This window comes from Colobus angolensis, unplaced genomic scaffold (genome assembly GCF_000951035.1).
Source record: "Colobus angolensis palliatus isolate OR3802 unplaced genomic scaffold, Cang.pa_1.0 Scaffold165, whole genome shotgun sequence".
In the NCBI taxonomy this organism is placed as follows: domain Eukaryota; kingdom Metazoa; phylum Chordata; class Mammalia; order Primates; family Cercopithecidae; genus Colobus; species Colobus angolensis.
Window position 1 is genome coordinate 3,357,153 of NW_012114766.1, and position 17,962 is coordinate 3,375,114.

The following is a 17,962-nucleotide window of genomic DNA, read 5'->3' on the forward strand; positions in this document are numbered from 1 at the left end:
GGATGGCAAGCACACAGTGTGCTACACTGTGCTAGAGCACCCTGCAGCTCTTGAGAGGACAGGGTGATCTGGAAGAGGGGCAGAAATTCGGTAACTTGTTCTGTTGTGGCTGCACCATGGTGGGGGCACACAGGAGCCACAGATGCAAAAAGAAGCTGACTCATGAACCAGAGTGAGCACGGTGAGGTGAGGAGAGACAGGCCGGTGTGTTCCTCACCCCGCTGGCTGACATGGGGCACAGGGTACAAAATGCAGACGCCATAATATTACAGGAATTACATGGTGGAGCCTTCTCACAAACCTTCCTTGCAATGCAACACGAGTGCCACAGGAATATGCACTTTTAAGCCCACCCTTACTTGAATCTCTGTCTATGAAGACCCCTGGGTGATCTCCACGCATGCTGCAGTTGGAGACACGGATGAGAGCAGAGGACAGCATAAGTACAGCTACATGGGAGATTTGTGCAGAAATGCATCCCTTTGCCAACAGGGCAATTCAACCAATAGCAGCAGAGCACCTGCCACTGAAGGGGAACTCCCAGACGGTCCGGGAGAGGAGGACTTGGAGAATCAGAAAGGATACCAGATAAACTTCAGGAACTGGGTCCCAAAAGGTCATCATTCAGGGACTCAAGCACTCAAGAATGAGGCTGTCGACAAATGAACAGATTTGAGTCCAGGAATCAGAGCAGCCTCAACAGCCAGAAACAGTCTGTGTTGACTCATTGGCCACCGGGCTATAATTCCTCAAACTAAGACTTAAAAAAAAAAAAAAAAAACAACTGGAGTGGGCCTAAGATTATTGATACGGGTTAAATGGCCCATGATAATGCTATGAAAATCTAAGCAGTCCAGAAATTGGCTAAGACACTCACTCACATTTTGCACATCTCTAAGGACGCTGCTATACGCCTGCAGCTTGTGCACGGCTGCACAGGTGCAGGGCATAAAGAGGTCCTTGCACTCCCAGAGCTTCTGTCTCCTGGGAAGAGAGGCAATTAAACAATTGTTGGGATGCAGGCAGCTCAAGGTGATATAGGATTGTGTAGGAGCAAATTACATAATCTAGGCTGTGAGGCTTATTGGGGAAAGTAATCTGTGAGGTGAGAAGGGAAGATCAGCAGATGATCTACGTGGTGAGTCCATAGAAGAATGATCCATTTTGGGGAGATACGTATGCAAAGGTAAAAGAAGAAAAAAGGAAGATCTGAGGATCAGGAAGCTCCATGGGACCAATGTGAAGTGTATGTGGGCGGTGGTGAGAGATGAAGGTGGAATTTGGAAACCAGTTTACAGAATATTCTGTGGACCCTGGGAAGGCTTTAACTGATTTTCATGTTTTTTTTTTTTTTTTTAAGATCATTCGAACTGGACCACTGTGTGTGGGCAAAATAGAAGAGATTTGTAGCAGGGAGAAATGAAGTGTTGGCCACTACAGAGGCTGCCTGGAGGGGACACTGTGGAAGCCGTCTAAGGGTAAGAGACAGGAGATATAAAGGAGGGATGGGATGGGATGGAAGGATATTTACTAGACGGAGCTGACAGAAATTTGTGGAGAAAAAGAGAACAGGATCATCCACCACCAATGCTGCTGAGAAGAAATAAGACAAAAACAACAATTATAAATCTGTTGTCCAAATCCTCCAAGAATATAGGGAGATTGCCTTCCCTGACTGCTAGACAACGATGCCACACTCTGGGTAAGAACAGACAACGGGGTGATGTGAGTCCCAGGTCAGGAAGCTTGTTCTAGAAGCAAAGAGCTAAGCACCAGAAAGGCAGACACACCTACTTGTGGTCTCAAGAATGGAAGGGCTAGTTTTGTTTCAAGGGATTTGGAGGAGAGTAACAATAAGTTTGTTCTTTAGCGTATTAAATTGAATGGCAGTCCTCAGGAAAGCCCGTTTAGAGGAAATTCAAATTTACAGCACATGAGTTCACATGGCAGGACAGTTTCCCTTGTACGGGGCTCACTGCAGACTCAGGTCCCACCATCGAATGCAGCCCTCATCGCCCTGCGGGACTGAGGCTGCCAGAGTGGGTTCATAGCCGCGTGCCTCTCAGGGAAGTGCTCAAACAAAGGCCTCAATTTAGAGAAAAGAAGAAGATGCAAGGGCTACTGACCCTGAGACCCAGCATTCCTGCCATAGACTGCGGAGTCCAGAAGGCTTGTGCTGGATAGAATGAGGGAATGTGCTTCTGAAGGCATGGCTGAGAAGCCAGCTTGGAGAAGATGCTGGGAAGGATGGGCTGCTGTCCTCTGGATGTGGTCTCCACCAAAAATCCATGGCCATAATGCTGTGTCAGTCCCCAGAGGCTGGAATACATGGGACCAGGAACCGAGGAGGGGAAGCAGTAACCGTCTCACCTCCACCCCAGGAGCTGATTGAGATCTCTGTTCCCCGATCTCTCAAGTTTAGTATGTGGTTCTACAGAACTTGCTTCTCAGAGGGGAGTTGTCTCCACCACCAGGAAGAGGAAAGGCCCCGTGAAACTGTAAGCTATGCCTGTGGCCCAGTGCCTTCAAGATCCTCATGCCCAAGGCCTTGCCAGCAAGGGAAGGAACCATCATCCTTACAGGAGGACTGGCCCTAACCAGGAGAAAAAACTGGGGCCATTGTCCCCAATGGGACAATACAGATGAGTGGGACCATTTATCCATGGGGACTCTCTTATGTGTGATGGAACACGGACAAGTCCAGCAGCCACACCTGAGCAGTGCATTGTGAGCAGAGACTGCAGCCCTGTGAGGACTTGGGTCAGCATTGCCCTGCCCCAGCAGCCACCTAGCCTAGATGAGAGGCCAGCTAAGGAGGCAGACCCTCAAATGGGCTGGACAGGAGGGCAGCAGTGAGTGTGTACTGCACGTGTTCCTAGGAAATGAGGCCAGCCAGAATCCTGGAGAAGCTGTTTCCAGATGGAGAGGACTGAATAGTGCGAGTGCTGGGCTGTATCTGATCCCAAGGGCACCACTTCGGTGCTCTTTTCAGAACCCAGGCCTCACCCCCAGCTGCTGGGAGCCCACACTGCATTTCTCTTCAAGAATCGCCCCAAGCAGAGTTCTGGTCCCTCCCTGGGGGCCACCTATGTCAATGGTCAATGGCACCGAGCCTGGCCCAATTGCTTCAGTTTGGAAGACTACACAGGGCCATCCCAGCTCCAGACCTCCCTGTAGTATCATTTAAGGCAAGGGTTCCCAATCCCCAGGCCAGGGACCAGTACTGGTCCATGGCCTGTCAGGAACTGGGCCACACAGCAGGTGAGCGGCAGGCAATGAGGCACTACTGCCTGAGCTCTGCCTCCCATCAGGTCAGCAGCAACATTAGCTTCTCCCAGGAGCGTGAACCCTATTGTGAACTGCACATGCGAGGGATCTAGGCTGCACGCTCTTTATGAAAATCTAATGCCTGATGATCTGTCACTGTCTCCCATCGCCCCTAAATGGGACTGTCTAGTTGCAGGTAAACAAGCTCAGGACTCCCACTGATTCTACATTATGGAGAGTTGTGTAATTATCTAATTACACATTACAATGTAATAATAGAAATAAAGTGCACAGTAAATGTAACGCACTTCAGTCACCCTGAAATCATCACCTCTCCCAGTCTGGGAAAAAACTGTCTTCCTTAAAACCGGTCCCTGGTGCCAAAAAGGCTGGGGACCTCTGATCTAAAGGCACCTGCTGTGGTCTGATCATTTGTGTTCCCCCAAATTCCTAAGTTGAAACCTAACCCCAAATTTGATGGTTTTCAGAGACAGGCCAGCCTTTAGAGGGTGATGACATGATGAGGGTGGAACCCCTGTGAACAGGATTAGTGCCCTTGTGAAGGACACCCAGGCTTGTGACCTTGCCCTGTCTACCACATGAGGACACAGTGAGAAGGCGCCATCAATGAACCAGGAAACAGCCCTCGCCAGACACCAAATCTGCCACTGCCTTGATCGTGGACTTCCCAGAACTGTGAGAGATACAATTCCAGTGTCTTTAAGCCAACTGTAGCTGCATATTCTGTTACGGCAACCTGAACGAACTAACTGTGCACCTATCGTGACTGGGCACCGTTCAACTCCTCCCTCCACCCAACCCCACTGCTTTCTATGCCTTACAGATGATTCCAAGCACACTCCCGATACCTCCGCCTACACAAGTCGCCAACTCAGACTCTACTTCCAAGAAAAAAGGTAATTTGTCATAGATTTAAGTCAAGCCCTTGGAAAAAAAAAAAAAAAAGTTACATCCACCTTAGAGATAAGGCTGTATCTGTTGTGAAAAAGGAGGTACACATTATAAACGCTTTGTGATGGTCAACTGGGCATTCCCATATGACAACAAAAGGTTATTGGAAGCCACTTCCTGCAGCTTCACCTTCTCTTTAGGGTTTTAGAAGTCACTCTACTATTCTGGCAGGCACTGTCTCGCCTGACTTTGAGTAGCGTATTGGCTTCCTGTTCACAAGGACAGGGGCATGAGCTCACTTTCTACATGGACCAGCGAGCTGTCCTCACTTCAGGGATCACGCCGTGTGTTTTCATTGCACTTGGACGCTTTTCAATGTGCATAATTTCTCACCTAGAGAAGACGGGCGAGACTGGGCTGGGTCATCATGCCAGTCCAACCACACGAGATGAGAAGCACCTTCAAGATTGCATAACATCAATGCTGCCTCAGAAGTTCCGTCTGCCAAGAATGGTAAAGATGCTGCTTTTTGAGCCATCTCCTACATTCCTGTATTCAGTACAACACACGGCCTCATTTCCTCATTCATCCTAGGAGCACAGACCCTTGGCTACAGACTGAGATGCCTGCACTAACTTCCACTCTCTTATTATCAATTTAGTCATCGGACATAGGAAACAACTCTGTTTCTTGTATGAAATGGTGATGCTGAACTCAAATAATTTGACTGGAATAACTCTTAGTATTAGCCCAAAATAGGTCTTGTTTTGACTACACAGCAGCACATCACAGGGAAGAGTTCCTTTAATTTACCCCCTGCTAGAATGTAAATAGCTATGGCAAATTACATGAAACATGATTTGTGGAGATGCAGTTCATCAACTTGTGTGATGAACTCGAACTGAATATTCTTTTTTTTTTTTTTTTTTTTTTTTTTGAGGCAGAGTCTCACTCTGTCGCCCGGAATGGAGTGCAGTGGCCGGATCTCAGCTCACTGCAAGCTCCGCCTCCCGGGTTTACGCCATTCTCCTGCCTCAGCCTCCCGAGTAGCTGGGACTACAGGCGCCCGCCACCTCGCCCGGCTAGTTTTTGTTTTTTTTTGTATTTTTAGTAGAGACGGGGTTTCACCGTGTTAGCCAGGATGGTCTCGATCTCCTGACCTCGTGATCCGCCCGTCTCGGCCTCCCAAAGTGCTGGGATTACAGGCTTGAGCCACCGCTGAATATTCTTTTCGTAACAAAAAAACGCTTCAGAGTCCACTCACTTTCCTATAGACAGAGAAGCCATAAAAACGTGGGACCACTACAATAGCAAACATGTAACTGCTTGTAAAAATATCCAGGGATCGAGTTTGCTTCTTGTTAACTTTCATCATGGATAGAAGCCACAGCAGTTATGAGGGAACCCAACTTTGAGTTGAGAATAGGGATTTTTCTTTTTTTCTGTTGACTAAGAATCAGCTGCTATGATATATAATACAGATTTTATTTTCAAATATAAAATGAAGAAACTATATCCTGGGCTTACATTATCTTTTCTCATATAGTATTCTGAGACTTACTCTTTATATGGATTCTAAATATATAAATAAACGATTTATAAGTATATAAATTATACATAGGTAGAATCCATATATATAGCAAATTTATATATACATTGTATATGTAAAATTTGTTTTAAAAATATATATTAGCCACATAGAGTTTGTTTATGAATGGTCAGTGCTGCCTTACATGGCTCTACCGTAATTTATTTACATCCTGCTTCTTACCATTTGGGCTTTTGAACAGATGATTTTCAATTCAGTATTTTCATCTGTAAAATGGTTTTAAATAAAGCTCACCTCTCTCCCGTCACTTTCTGACACCTGATATGATCTCCTTCAAGAGCTCTCTTTGTTTTTAAAACTTTCCATTTTTTCCCCATAATTTGCTTAGGGCACATTATCAATTCACACTCCTCTCGTTGTGTGTGTGTATACTTGCTGTAGATATATGCACATGCTCATATGTATGCACAGGCTTTTCTATTAGGGAATATGTATAAGACTTTCTGCATAACATACACAAGCCAACTGAAGTCTAGCAAGAGTGTTTGTTTCTGCAAATTGTTCTTTTGTGTTTGCTGCTGGGGCCTTGCCAGCAGGGACTCCTGTTGTTTTTCAGTCTCTGAGCTCCTCCCTGCCTGTCCTCCACTCACTGTGATTTTCAGGGGATGCACAGGACCTGGTTTTCATTTCTCCACCCTACTTGTTTTCTGACAAATGCCTCTAAAAGGATCCATTAATTGAGTAGACCCTCCAGCCATCTTGAGGGGATGGAAGAGAAAGGATTGTCTTTGCGAAGTTAGAGACAGCACAAACGGAGAAATCTCAGACATGCCCAAGCCTAGGAGCCCGAGATGATGGAGGCCACAGGTAGGTAGAGTGGACCCAAGGTCCTCCTGGTCCTCGTGTCCTGAGGCAGCCCCCTTGCCATTACCGTGTGTGCTTGCGGGGATTAGTTGGGGTGCCAGGATAGCATCCTCCAGGGAGCTTTTCACAGAGACGACAGTGCCCAAGGTAGCAGAGACCATGAACATTTTAGGGTAAGAAGTATGATCCAAAGATTTGAGGACCCCCAAAATATTTTACACTACTCAAGCTGTTCTTGATATCTTGTCAATGTTGGAGCAGGTAGGTCAGTAAGGGTTGACATGGGTGGCCGTCAATAATGAGTGAGGTTAAATTGATAGCTACTTTGTTTGGATGGAGTCTCAGAAATTCAAGTTGATGTTAAAATAAGATGATGTGGCATTTCTTGCATAGCAGTTTGTCTAGGGTTTGTGGTCTGAGGGACTGACTGTGACTCCAGGTATGAGAGTTCACACATTCAACATGTCTGGGGAGACTATGAGAAAGTGTGGAGAGCTGTTGCCTCTGAGGAAGTTAACTGGCTCAGCTAGAAGCTGGAGAGAAGGGGTCCTTACAATCCATCGAAACACCCCTCAGTTGGATTTACATGTCTTACTGTGCACACTATTATTTATATAATGAATACATCACGTTTGTAGAAAAATCTCAAAATTAAAATGAAAATGCATAAAGAAATAAGAGCACGCATTTTTTAAGTTCTTACTGTATGTGTTATGAGCCTTCCATGTTTTACTCAGTTGATTTTTCAATAAAATTATGAAGCAGTTGTGATTACTATGACTTTTTTTTCTAATGATGAGTCTGATACACAAAGGTTTTAAACAACTTACACTAAGGTTCAGTTACTGAGCAGCAGAACCAGTATTTAGGGGAGTCCAGCTCCAGAGCCTGTGTTCCTAACTCTAGATGCTAGTGAAAATCAGGCAACATCAAAACACAGAACATTAACTCTATGTAAATATACGCTGTATATGTTTTCTGAAAATATATTTTTTTCTTTTTTTGAGATGGAGTCTCACTCTGTCACCTAGGCTGGAGTACAGTGGCACGATCTCGGCTCACTGCAAGCTCCACCACCTGGGTTCAAGCGATTCTTCTACCTCAGCCTCCTGTGTATCTGGTATTACAGGTGCCCACCCACCACAAACAGCTAATTTTTTGTATTTTGAGGAGAGATGGGATCTCACCATCTTGGCCAGGCTGGTCTGGAACTCCTGACCTTAAGTGATCCACCTGCCTTGGTCTCCCAAAGTGCTATGATTATAGGTGTCAGCCCCCCTGCCTGGCCTGTTTTCTGATAATATAATTTATGAACAACTATGCTTTGAGTCAAATAATATAAAATTATGTATATGCATAAAGGTCACTTTTATAAGTGATGTGCACTTTGTCTTCAACAGTTAGCTTAATATAGTACTCTGGAAATACACATTTTTAGAATGTCTTCTACTATTATAATCTCTTACTTTGTTTAAATCCTCAAATGTTATATTAGTTACCTGGTTCGAATGACCTTTTTACCTTTGGATTATTCTTTTGTCAAAGATAATACATGGCACTGAATTGGTCGTCTCTCAAGGACTGATGGCCATTCACACATTTATGACATCTCATGGGTGGCTATTGAGACTGTTACAAGAGCACTAATTAGGGTAAAATGCAATTATAATTAATGCGGTGTGGTCATTCCCTGTGAAATATGACACATGGAAGAATGTTTCCCTTTGAATGGGACCACTTATGTCTTTTCATAGTCAAGGATGTACAGTTTGGGCACGAGGCTCCTCTCTTATTCCTGGTACCATAAACCTGATGATGTGTATCTCAATGCTGCTGAAATGAATTTACTGCAATTTGCCCTGTTGGGAAGTGTTTGGTATTTCACTGATGATTTTAGATTCCACCAAAGGCAGCAGCAAATGTAGGTCATGTGGAAAATATTATAACTCCAACATACTTTCTTGAATAACTGCACAGTCACATGAAAGTTCAACTGAAGGTCAGGTCTAAAAATCCAAATGTCAGGAGGTATTTAGCAGCTGCCTCTGCATTCTAGCTTTAATCTTTGAATGGGATGTAAATATTCATTTTCTGTTGTAGTATTTCTTATTAAAAAGGGTCATGAAGTCCCCACCACACCCGCGTATCAGCAAGGAGGGACCTATTTTATGCTCTGTAGCTGAGGACACTCCTGGGTGAGTCCACTCACCACAGGACCCTGGAACATTGTGACCCTTTATCCCATACATTGAAAATATCTGGGGAGACTATGAGAAAATGTGGAGAGCTGTTGTCTCCGAGGAAGTTAACTGACTCAGCTAGAAGGTGGAGAGAAGGGGTCCTTACAATCCATCTAAACACCCCTCAGTTGGGTTTTCAGCAGCCTCTCAGTTGAGAGAGAGGGCAGCCATGCTGTGGCGTGGGCACTCACATGGACTCATGACAATATCCCCTATCATGCTTGTTGTTTTAGGATTGGTGGATGCTTTTTCATTATCTCCTTCATTGAGTTCATGGGTAATAACTTCTTGTTACATTTTTCAGCTCCTAAAACTATCCTATGATACACCCTTGGAAAATAAGAACATACTGCCTATTTACTCAAATTCAAAGAGTAGAACACAGAATTCCAGGAGCTCCAGATAAATATTCTCATTTTTACCTATACACATACACATCCATCAGTTCAAATATTTTAAGGAACTCAGTTACTAAGGAATAAACCAAGAGGATATTTTAAAAACGATTTCAAAGGAGAATCCAAAGATCACAAATATATGGACAATCAGAAATACTGAAATAAATTTGCTAATAGATTTAAAAGTAATCAATATCCACAGAACAATAATTAACTGCATCTCTTTCACAGGAAACTCATTTGCATTTCAATGCTTCAGAAATTGTTTGCATTGCTATCAGTTTTCTATAACTTGTAAAGTTGTAAACTGCTCAAAAACAATGACAGGCACAGAGTTTTCATTTCAAATATTTGAATTTAGCTCATCAAATGTATAACTGTAAGTCTTTTCAGATTCATTATATTGTCTTTTCTATGTTTGCTCACATAAAAAAAGGTTTTGAGAAATACCAGACAGTATGATATGGTCAAAAGATCCACACATATGCCCACGTTTCCTAGCTTACACCTAATACTTCACCTCACTCTTTCTTTTGGGATAATCAGAGTACATATCATGGCAAGCCAAGTTTTCAGAAGTTAAACACTCTCATTCACAAAAGCGAGTGTTAGCAGACTTTAAGGAAGTTCCCATCATGATTCCTATTTATCAGCATTGTTTGACTTGTTGATTTTACTTATACCTAACCAATACAGAATGGTCTCTGCCCTCTGTTGGAATGCTAGCTTTAAACTCTGTTAAGAGTGTTCTCGTCCTACCTTGGTAAACAGCTTTAAACCCAGGTGAGCCAATGCTATCATCCGACTGCAGATGTAGCCACATCTGGTTGCTCATGCTCACGATGAGGTCAGGAACACTGGATCCAGTGAGTCTGCATGGAAGAGAAATGTCAAAGTCTTTATGTAAGGCAACAAGTACATCGACTTCCACCGCAAAGGAGGGTCTTGCTGCTTTAAACAGCCAAACCCTAGAAATACAGATAGCAAGACCCTCTTTCAAAGACTGTACAGCCTCTTGTCCATGATATTAATATTCAAACATCACTATCACTGGTGCTTTCCAGAAATTACTCATTCTAAGACTGCCAGTGTGTATGTTTTCTTTTAAAAAATCAACTTAGGGCAACTAACCATCCCATTTTCCTGGAACTGAGGGGCTTCCCCAGGTGCAGGAGTTACAGTGTTAAAACCGGGACAGTCCTGGAAAAAATCAGGGACAGTTTTTCATCTGAGGTGACTAGAGATGTGCACGGTTTCTGCAGGATTGCACAACACCAGCCATGAAAGAGAAAGCATCTCTATCACAAGAAATTGTACGGGATCATTCACAAAAGGTTTTCATTGTCTAGTCTAGAACTAGTATGTAACTTTATCACAAACTCTACTTTTAAAATATATTATAGGTAATTACACATTAAAAGAATTTTGAAAAGAACAGCATGCATAGCTGAAATAGATTTGGCAGCATTTATTGAACACTCCCCCTGCATATTACTGTCTGGGTCACACCAAACGTGAGTTTCAATGAAGCATTCATTGTGTATTAACAAAACAGTCACATAGGGGTTGTTGTCAGCCAGTGAAAAGAAACACTGAATCCATTGACTGAACTCAACGTGCTGGCAGAAAAGCATGTTGAAACAGAAAAAGTGTAAGAAAAAAATCAATTCAACCAAAACAAATGTCCCTAATCAAATAGGAAGCTTGACTTTCAGCAAAGTAGTTTTAGGAATGTGAGCATATGATTTGCCCCATTAATCATATCATCTGTCTATCAATCCAACATCCTCACCTTAGGCAGCACAGAGCATTGGATTCTTCAAGGGAAGATGGACAACGGTCATTATTTGTGAAGTAACTCACGCAATGTTACACACAAAGTGTAAAGAGGAAAATATTTCTGTGAATGATGTGCAGTAACTAAATATGTATTTCTTTCTGAAGATTTGTCTTTGTTGGCAAGATTGTTCTTTTCGGTTTGCTTGTTTTGTTGGCTCATTTGTTTGAAGAGATATTTTTTCTTTCTTTCTGATTCATACAATTTATTGAAGTGTAACAAGCCAAAAAGCGCACAGATCATGAATGTCTAGCTCTGTGAATTTTTACAGTGAACCACCACACAGATCAACTCTTAGAGAATTACCAACATCCCAAAGACTTCTTGTACCTTCTCGCAGTCACCATCCTCTCCTCCCATCTTGCCAAACTATCAGTTTTATATCTTCTTGAAAGTTTTTTTATAAATGAAATCATACTATATATAACATTTTGTTCAACCTTATGTTGGTGAAAGGTATTCATGTTATTGTTTGTAGTAGTGTTTCATTTATTTCAATTTCTACATAGAATTTACATTGTGTATAAACACAAGTAGGGGATGATTACTATTTTTAAATTCTTGATATTTTATTAAGATAATTGTAGAGACACATGCGGTAGGTAGCACAAAATAATATAAAGAGATCATGTGTATTATTTACCTAGTTTCCCCCAATGGTAACATCTTGCAAAACTATAACAACTAGGACATTGACATTGATACAATCTGCCAGCCTCCTTAAAACTTTCCCTGTTTTATTCCTATTTTTTGTGTACATTTGTGTATGTAGCTCTGCACAAACACGTCACATGTCTTGGTTCCTGAATCCACAACCATAGTCAATGCAGGGCAGCCCTATTCCCTCCAAATTCTCTGGTGCTGTGCCCTTAAAATCACACTGATGCCCCTCTTGCTACACCCCCTTCACTGTCCCTAACCCCTGGCAACCACTAATCTGTCTCCCTCTCTAAATTACTCATTTAAAAAAAATCATACAAATGAAATCAGAGTGTTTAACAACGTGGGATTTGATTTTATTCACTTAGCTTCATTCCCAGAAGATTTATCTCAGTTTTTGTTTATACCAATAGTTTGTTCCCTTTTATTGCTGGGTCGTATGTCATGTTGTGGCTATACCACAGTTTGCTTAACCATCCACCTGGTTAAGGGTATTTGGGCTGATAGTAGCTTTGGCAGATGACAGTTAGAGCTGCTATGAACATGTCTGTGCAGGTTTTTGTGTGAGCATAAATCTTCATTTACCTGAGATAAAAGCCCAAGAGTGCAACAGCTGCATTGTATACTCACCTTTAGTGTTTAAAGAAACTACCAAATTTTTCCCCAGACTGGTTGTACATTCCCATCAGCAATGTGTGAGCACTCCAGATTCTCTGTATTCTCAATAGGCATTTGCTGTTGTCAGCATTTTTTTATGCTTCTCTAATAGCTACGTGCATTTAACTAATCGGTAATGATGTGAAACATTGTCTCATGTGTTTATTTGCCATTAATACATCTTCTTTAATGAGAGGTCTCTCTTTTCTTCCTTTTAAATATTGAAAACTCTCTTGATATATTGTAGTGTAGATACCAGTCCTTGTCAGAAATTAGCAGTTTTGATTTAAATATAGTCAATTTTGGTAAGGGTTCCTCATGCAATTACAACAAATTATATTCTGTAAGTATTGGTTGCTGCTCCCTGTGGGCAGTCTGATAATTCCGGTAAAGTGACTCATGGGTCCTTGGCTCTTTTAACCTAATAACTTTTCTCTCCACTCCACTGCAAGGTATGACATCAAGGTGCAAGGTATGAAATCACTGGTCATACCTTGCACCTTGCTACTCTTTATCATAACAAACTTAGGCACCTAACCCCTCTTTCTGACCACACTGCAGTATCTTTTAACTATCATAAGTGTGTACTTTCTGAAATACACTTCCCAATTCTTGGGGACCTCTACTAATGATTTTGTCACTTTTTTACCCAGCCTGGACAACATGATTGTTACTCTGCTCTTCTGTGTTTCCAGCCCCTTAACTGTGTTAAAATCTACTACCAATCCATCCCATCTCTGACAAAACCCAAACTCGAGATGGATCCAACCATCCATTCTATATCTTCCTGTATGTGTGCACAAGAAAGATAATGAAGAACTTGCTGATTTATACTGATATAGATGATGATTTCCATAATCAAACTAGTCACATGATGCCACATTTTTTTTCCGGAATTATAGTCAGTGTATTTTTCCTATTGCCATTTGTTGTTGTCCTAAGTCATCACCATTTTTCTCAAGCCCATTCCCAGCGCTTATTTCTTCTGTTCTCAGTGGATAACTTTATTCATAAGTATAAGGGGAAAAACATGGAAGGCAGTCAAAACATGAAATACCTGCCTCTCAAAATCTCCTAAGTTTTTTTTATTCTTTTCATGTCACCAGTCATCAGCCACTAGAAGTAACTGTTGGGGGAGTTTATTTGCCTTGTATTTCTTTGATGTTTTTCGCACCATTGTTTTCTCCCATTTCTAACCTCTCGGTTGAACATTGACTATCTCACACCCGCCCCACTGAAGTAGGCTCCTAACTCTGTCTCCTGTTTCTGGCATTTCATCTCCCCTAGACATTCGACTTGATTTTAACTTATTAAAAACTTAATTGTCATGTAGAAAATTATTACACATTAAAAAGACTCATACTGTCTATTCAACTACTTCAGACATACCTCTAAGTCGATATATTTAATTTCCTAAGTTCTGTACTGAACTTTGCTTTAATTTAATCTTATGTTACTTTGTTCATTTGCATGAAACAGTCAGCAAGCACATTGCCATATTCCGCACAAAGTTCATTCAATCAAATGTCAAATCAGGCTTATGTTTATTACTCATTTTGGAATTTATTTTAAGCCTGCTATGTGACACTTATATTTATGAGAAGAACTGTAATTACAGCTTATTATAGTTATTTTAAAGCTAATTAACTTACAAAAATTACACACAGTAAAAAACACTTTTTTATTTATTTTTAAATTTTTATAAGTTATTTTATAATTATTTAAAACAAAAGAACTTTTGTTCCTCTTTCAGGTTTCCAGAACTATTTTGGCTTGCTAACACTGAGAAATGATTTCTTTAAAACAAAGAAGCAAGCAATATTGTTGCCCTTTGCAACTGCTTATCTGTTTGAAACAGGATTTTCAAAATAATAATTTCTAACTGAAAAATAAAATAGATGCTGGCTTTGATTAAATACAGTAGGTGCTCAAATCAAGTCATTTTGTTCAATGTCATTTCATTATAATATTGGTGAAGGAAATAGATTCCAAGCAGGGGTGGTATCTGTATGGGTGTATAAGTCTACTCTCACACTGCTGTAAATATATTATCCAGGACCGAGAGACAGGGTAATTTGTAAAGAAAGGAGATTTAACCGACTCATAGTTCCACATGGCTGGGGAGGCCTCAGGAAATTTACGATCATGGTAGAGGGTGAAAGGGAAGCAAGGCACGTCTTACATGGCAGCAGGAGAGAGCACGTGAAGGAGGAATTGTCAAACACATACAAAACCATCAGATCTGGTGAAAACTCCTTCACCATCATGAGAACAGCTTGGGGGAAACGGCCCCCATGATCCAATCACCTCCCACCAGGTCCCTCCCTCATACACGGGGATTATGGGGATTACCATGTGAGATGAGATTTGGGTGGGGACACAGAGCCAAACCGTATCAGTGGGGTTGGCATGTTCCCCATGTCTGCCTGGATTTGCTCCCAGGTTTTCTCCCACATCCCAAAGCTGTGCATGTGAGGTTTACTGGCATTAGCTAATGAGCTTGGTGGAAAAAGAATGAATGAATGAATATAAATTGTTGTCAAATAAAAATGTGTCAAGTATATGATAATCATACAAATGCAGGACAATAAACAATGCAATAGGAAAGTGCTCAGGGAGCTGTCACATGTGTAAATGTTTTCAACCTCTGCTGGGGGAGGAGGTTTTCCTGACAATGTTCTCTTGGCAAACAAACATTGATGTATCCTTTGATGTAACCAACCTCCACCCCTACAACCATCACTCATCCGTTCACCAAAAATTGGGTAAACAGGAATCTTACTTGTGTTCATTAACCTTTCTTAAAAGTGTGTATAGCTCACATTTATTTAAATGTTTAATATTAGGAGTGTTTTGGTCTTTTTGCAGAAGTTTGGTGATGCTTTTTGTGAGCAGAAATATGCTGTAGGAAATTAACTCTTATTTATATCAATTAGCCTAAGGGGAAATTGGTTTTGTTATACAGAGTTTTATTTGAAGTCACAGTTTCCAAAGACCTATTAATGATGTTAAGTGGGAACTTACTATACTTTAACATTCATCATAACATATAGTTACATAATTACTCTTGTTTTCTTTAACACAGCTAAATTTTTCCCCAAGTTGACTCTATAGTACATATTGTTCTGATTTAAACTTAAAAATAAAGTGAAACACTAAATAATTGATCTATTTTTGATAGAAGAAAATATAATTTTATTTTGGAGAAATAAGCCATCATATTGTAGCAGCCTGCCTTTTCGCCCCCAAGCCCTGCAGTCTAAAACTCTGTCATCTCCCAGGTGTGTTCAGCTCCAGCCATATTTATTTTTCCCCATTCTCCAAAACGATGGCATTTCTCAGTTCCCAGGGCTTTGCAAACCCTGAAATCCCTGGATGGAATGTCAATTCTTCCTGCTAAGAGTCTTTGAAGACTCTGAGGATTCTCACTGGGCATTTCTTACCCTCTTGAGGCCAGATTAGGACTTTTTGCCTCTAGGTCATCGTAGAATCCTTCATGCAATTCAGTTGCATAGACATCCGCTTCAACCTCCACCTTCTTTCAAATTCTGAGCTCTCTGGGTACAATTTTACGTCTCTTGGCCACTTTATCCCTAGTCGCTAGTAAATAACATACACATTTTAACAATAAATCAATAAATAAAAATATAAATTAAATCTATATTGTATTCATTATACAGTTACATGTTTAAAATTTATAGGAATATTTCCAAATAATGATTTAAATCTTAGTGTTATTTTAGGTAGTACACCAAGGGCTTAACATTTGGAGTTCTGTTACAGTTTTGTCATTAATTCACCCGTGATTTTAGCTAAATCATTTTATCTCGATTCCAGGTTCCTCATCTACGAAACAAGAGAATTGTATTAATCTACTTTGAAGGAATTCCTCAGATCTAAAATTCTATGATCTTTTGCTTAGATTTCAGTGACGATACTGCTGTCTCACATTGATATGTCTGGGTGCAGTCAGTATCAATGTTGAACTGAAATCAGCAGTGATTATGACTCTAATTTCAAGTATGTGAAGTGGTTAACCCGAAATGAAGGAAATGACATTTATTTATTTGTTCCTGTCTTACAATTAGGGCACTTTGTGAGTACATTTAACTCTTTGAGAGTGTAACTAAACTCTTTCCAATGCAAATGTGTCAGTGTTCTTGAAAGTTTAATGACAACCATAAGATACAGTAACTTCATGATGTTTTGGTTACTTGCGATTTTATTGTGTAGATAAGAACAATCTCATCTCTGAACAAATCTTCCCTTTGGACCTTGCTAAATGGTTCAATAGTTCTATTCTAATCTACGTGAAATACATGTGTTAAGGGCTGGGTGTGGTGACTCATTCTTATAATCCCAGGACTTTAGGAGCCTGAGGTGGGAGAAGCACTTGAGTCCAGGAGTTCAACATAGCGAGGCCTTGGCTCAACCAAAAAACAAAAACAAAGCAACAGATGGATAAAACCTAACTCTGGGCCAGGCGCGGTGGCTCAAGCCTGTAATCCCAGCACTTTGGGAGGCCGAGACGGGCGGATCACGAGGTCAGGAGATCGAGACCATCCTGGCTAACAGGGTGAAACCCCGTCTCTACTAAAAAATACAAAAAACGAGCCGGGCGAGGTGGCAGGCGCCTGTAGTCCCAGCTACTCGGGAGGCTGAGGCAGGAGAATGGCGTAAACCCGGGAGGCGGAGCTTGCAGTGAGCTGAGATCGGGCCACTGCACTCCAGCCTGGGTGACAGAGCGAGACTCCGTCTCAAAAAAAAAAAAAAACCTAACTCTGACTCTGAAATCTTTCATCAGCATAACCCAGTAAAATTCCCATGTTGTTGTGTGTATCAACTGCTTGTTTTTGGGAGCACTGAGTATAATTCTTTTGTAAAAATAGACATTTGTTTTTCCAATTCCCTGTCAAAGAATATTTACAATGTTTCTATGTTGGCAATTATGAATAGAGATACTATAAACATTCATGTGGTCTAAATTTTATTTTTCTAGGGTAAATACTTAGGAGTGGGATTTCTGGATCATATGACTGACGTGTACTTACCCTCATATGAAACTACCAACCTATTTTTCAAAATGCTGTACCACTTGATTTTTCAGCTTCCAATCTCAAAGGTTACATAGAACATATACCCATTGGTGTGACATTCTCAAAAAGACAAAATTACAAGGATAAATAATGAATCAGCCAGGCGCGGTGGCTTACTCCTGTAATCCCAGCACGTTTTTGAGGCCAAGGCGGGCAGATTACTTGAGGTCAGGGGCTCGAGACCAGCCTGGCCAACATGGTGAAACTCCATCTCTACTAAAAATATAAAAATTAGTCAGGTTTGGTGGCAGGCTTCTGTAATCCCAGCTACTTGGGAGGCTGAGGCAAGGGAATGGCTTGAACCTGGGAAGCGGAGGTTGCAGTGAACCAAGATTGTGTCACTGCAATCCAGCCTGGGCAACAGAGCGAGACTACATCTCCAAAAAAAAAAAAAAAAAAAAAAAAAAATCAGTAAGTAGTTCAGGGTTTAAGGTGGGGGAGCCATATTTTGAAGTGAAGGGAATGTTCTATGTTCTGATTTT

General features: G+C 41.3%; 1 protein-coding gene across 1 annotated transcript in view; it reads right to left on the reverse strand.

Annotated features, from left to right (window-relative positions):
- The window catches only part of CSMD1 (CUB and Sushi multiple domains 1), a 2,081,403-nt gene that overhangs the window by 504,496 nt on the left and 1,558,945 nt on the right, over positions 1-17,962 (reverse strand). Inside the window, exon 12 of the mRNA XM_011937546.1 lies at positions 9,990-10,102. Coding sequence (XP_011792936.1) covers positions 9,990-10,102 — 113 coding nt within the window. The remainder of the gene's footprint in view (positions 1-9,989; positions 10,103-17,962) is intronic.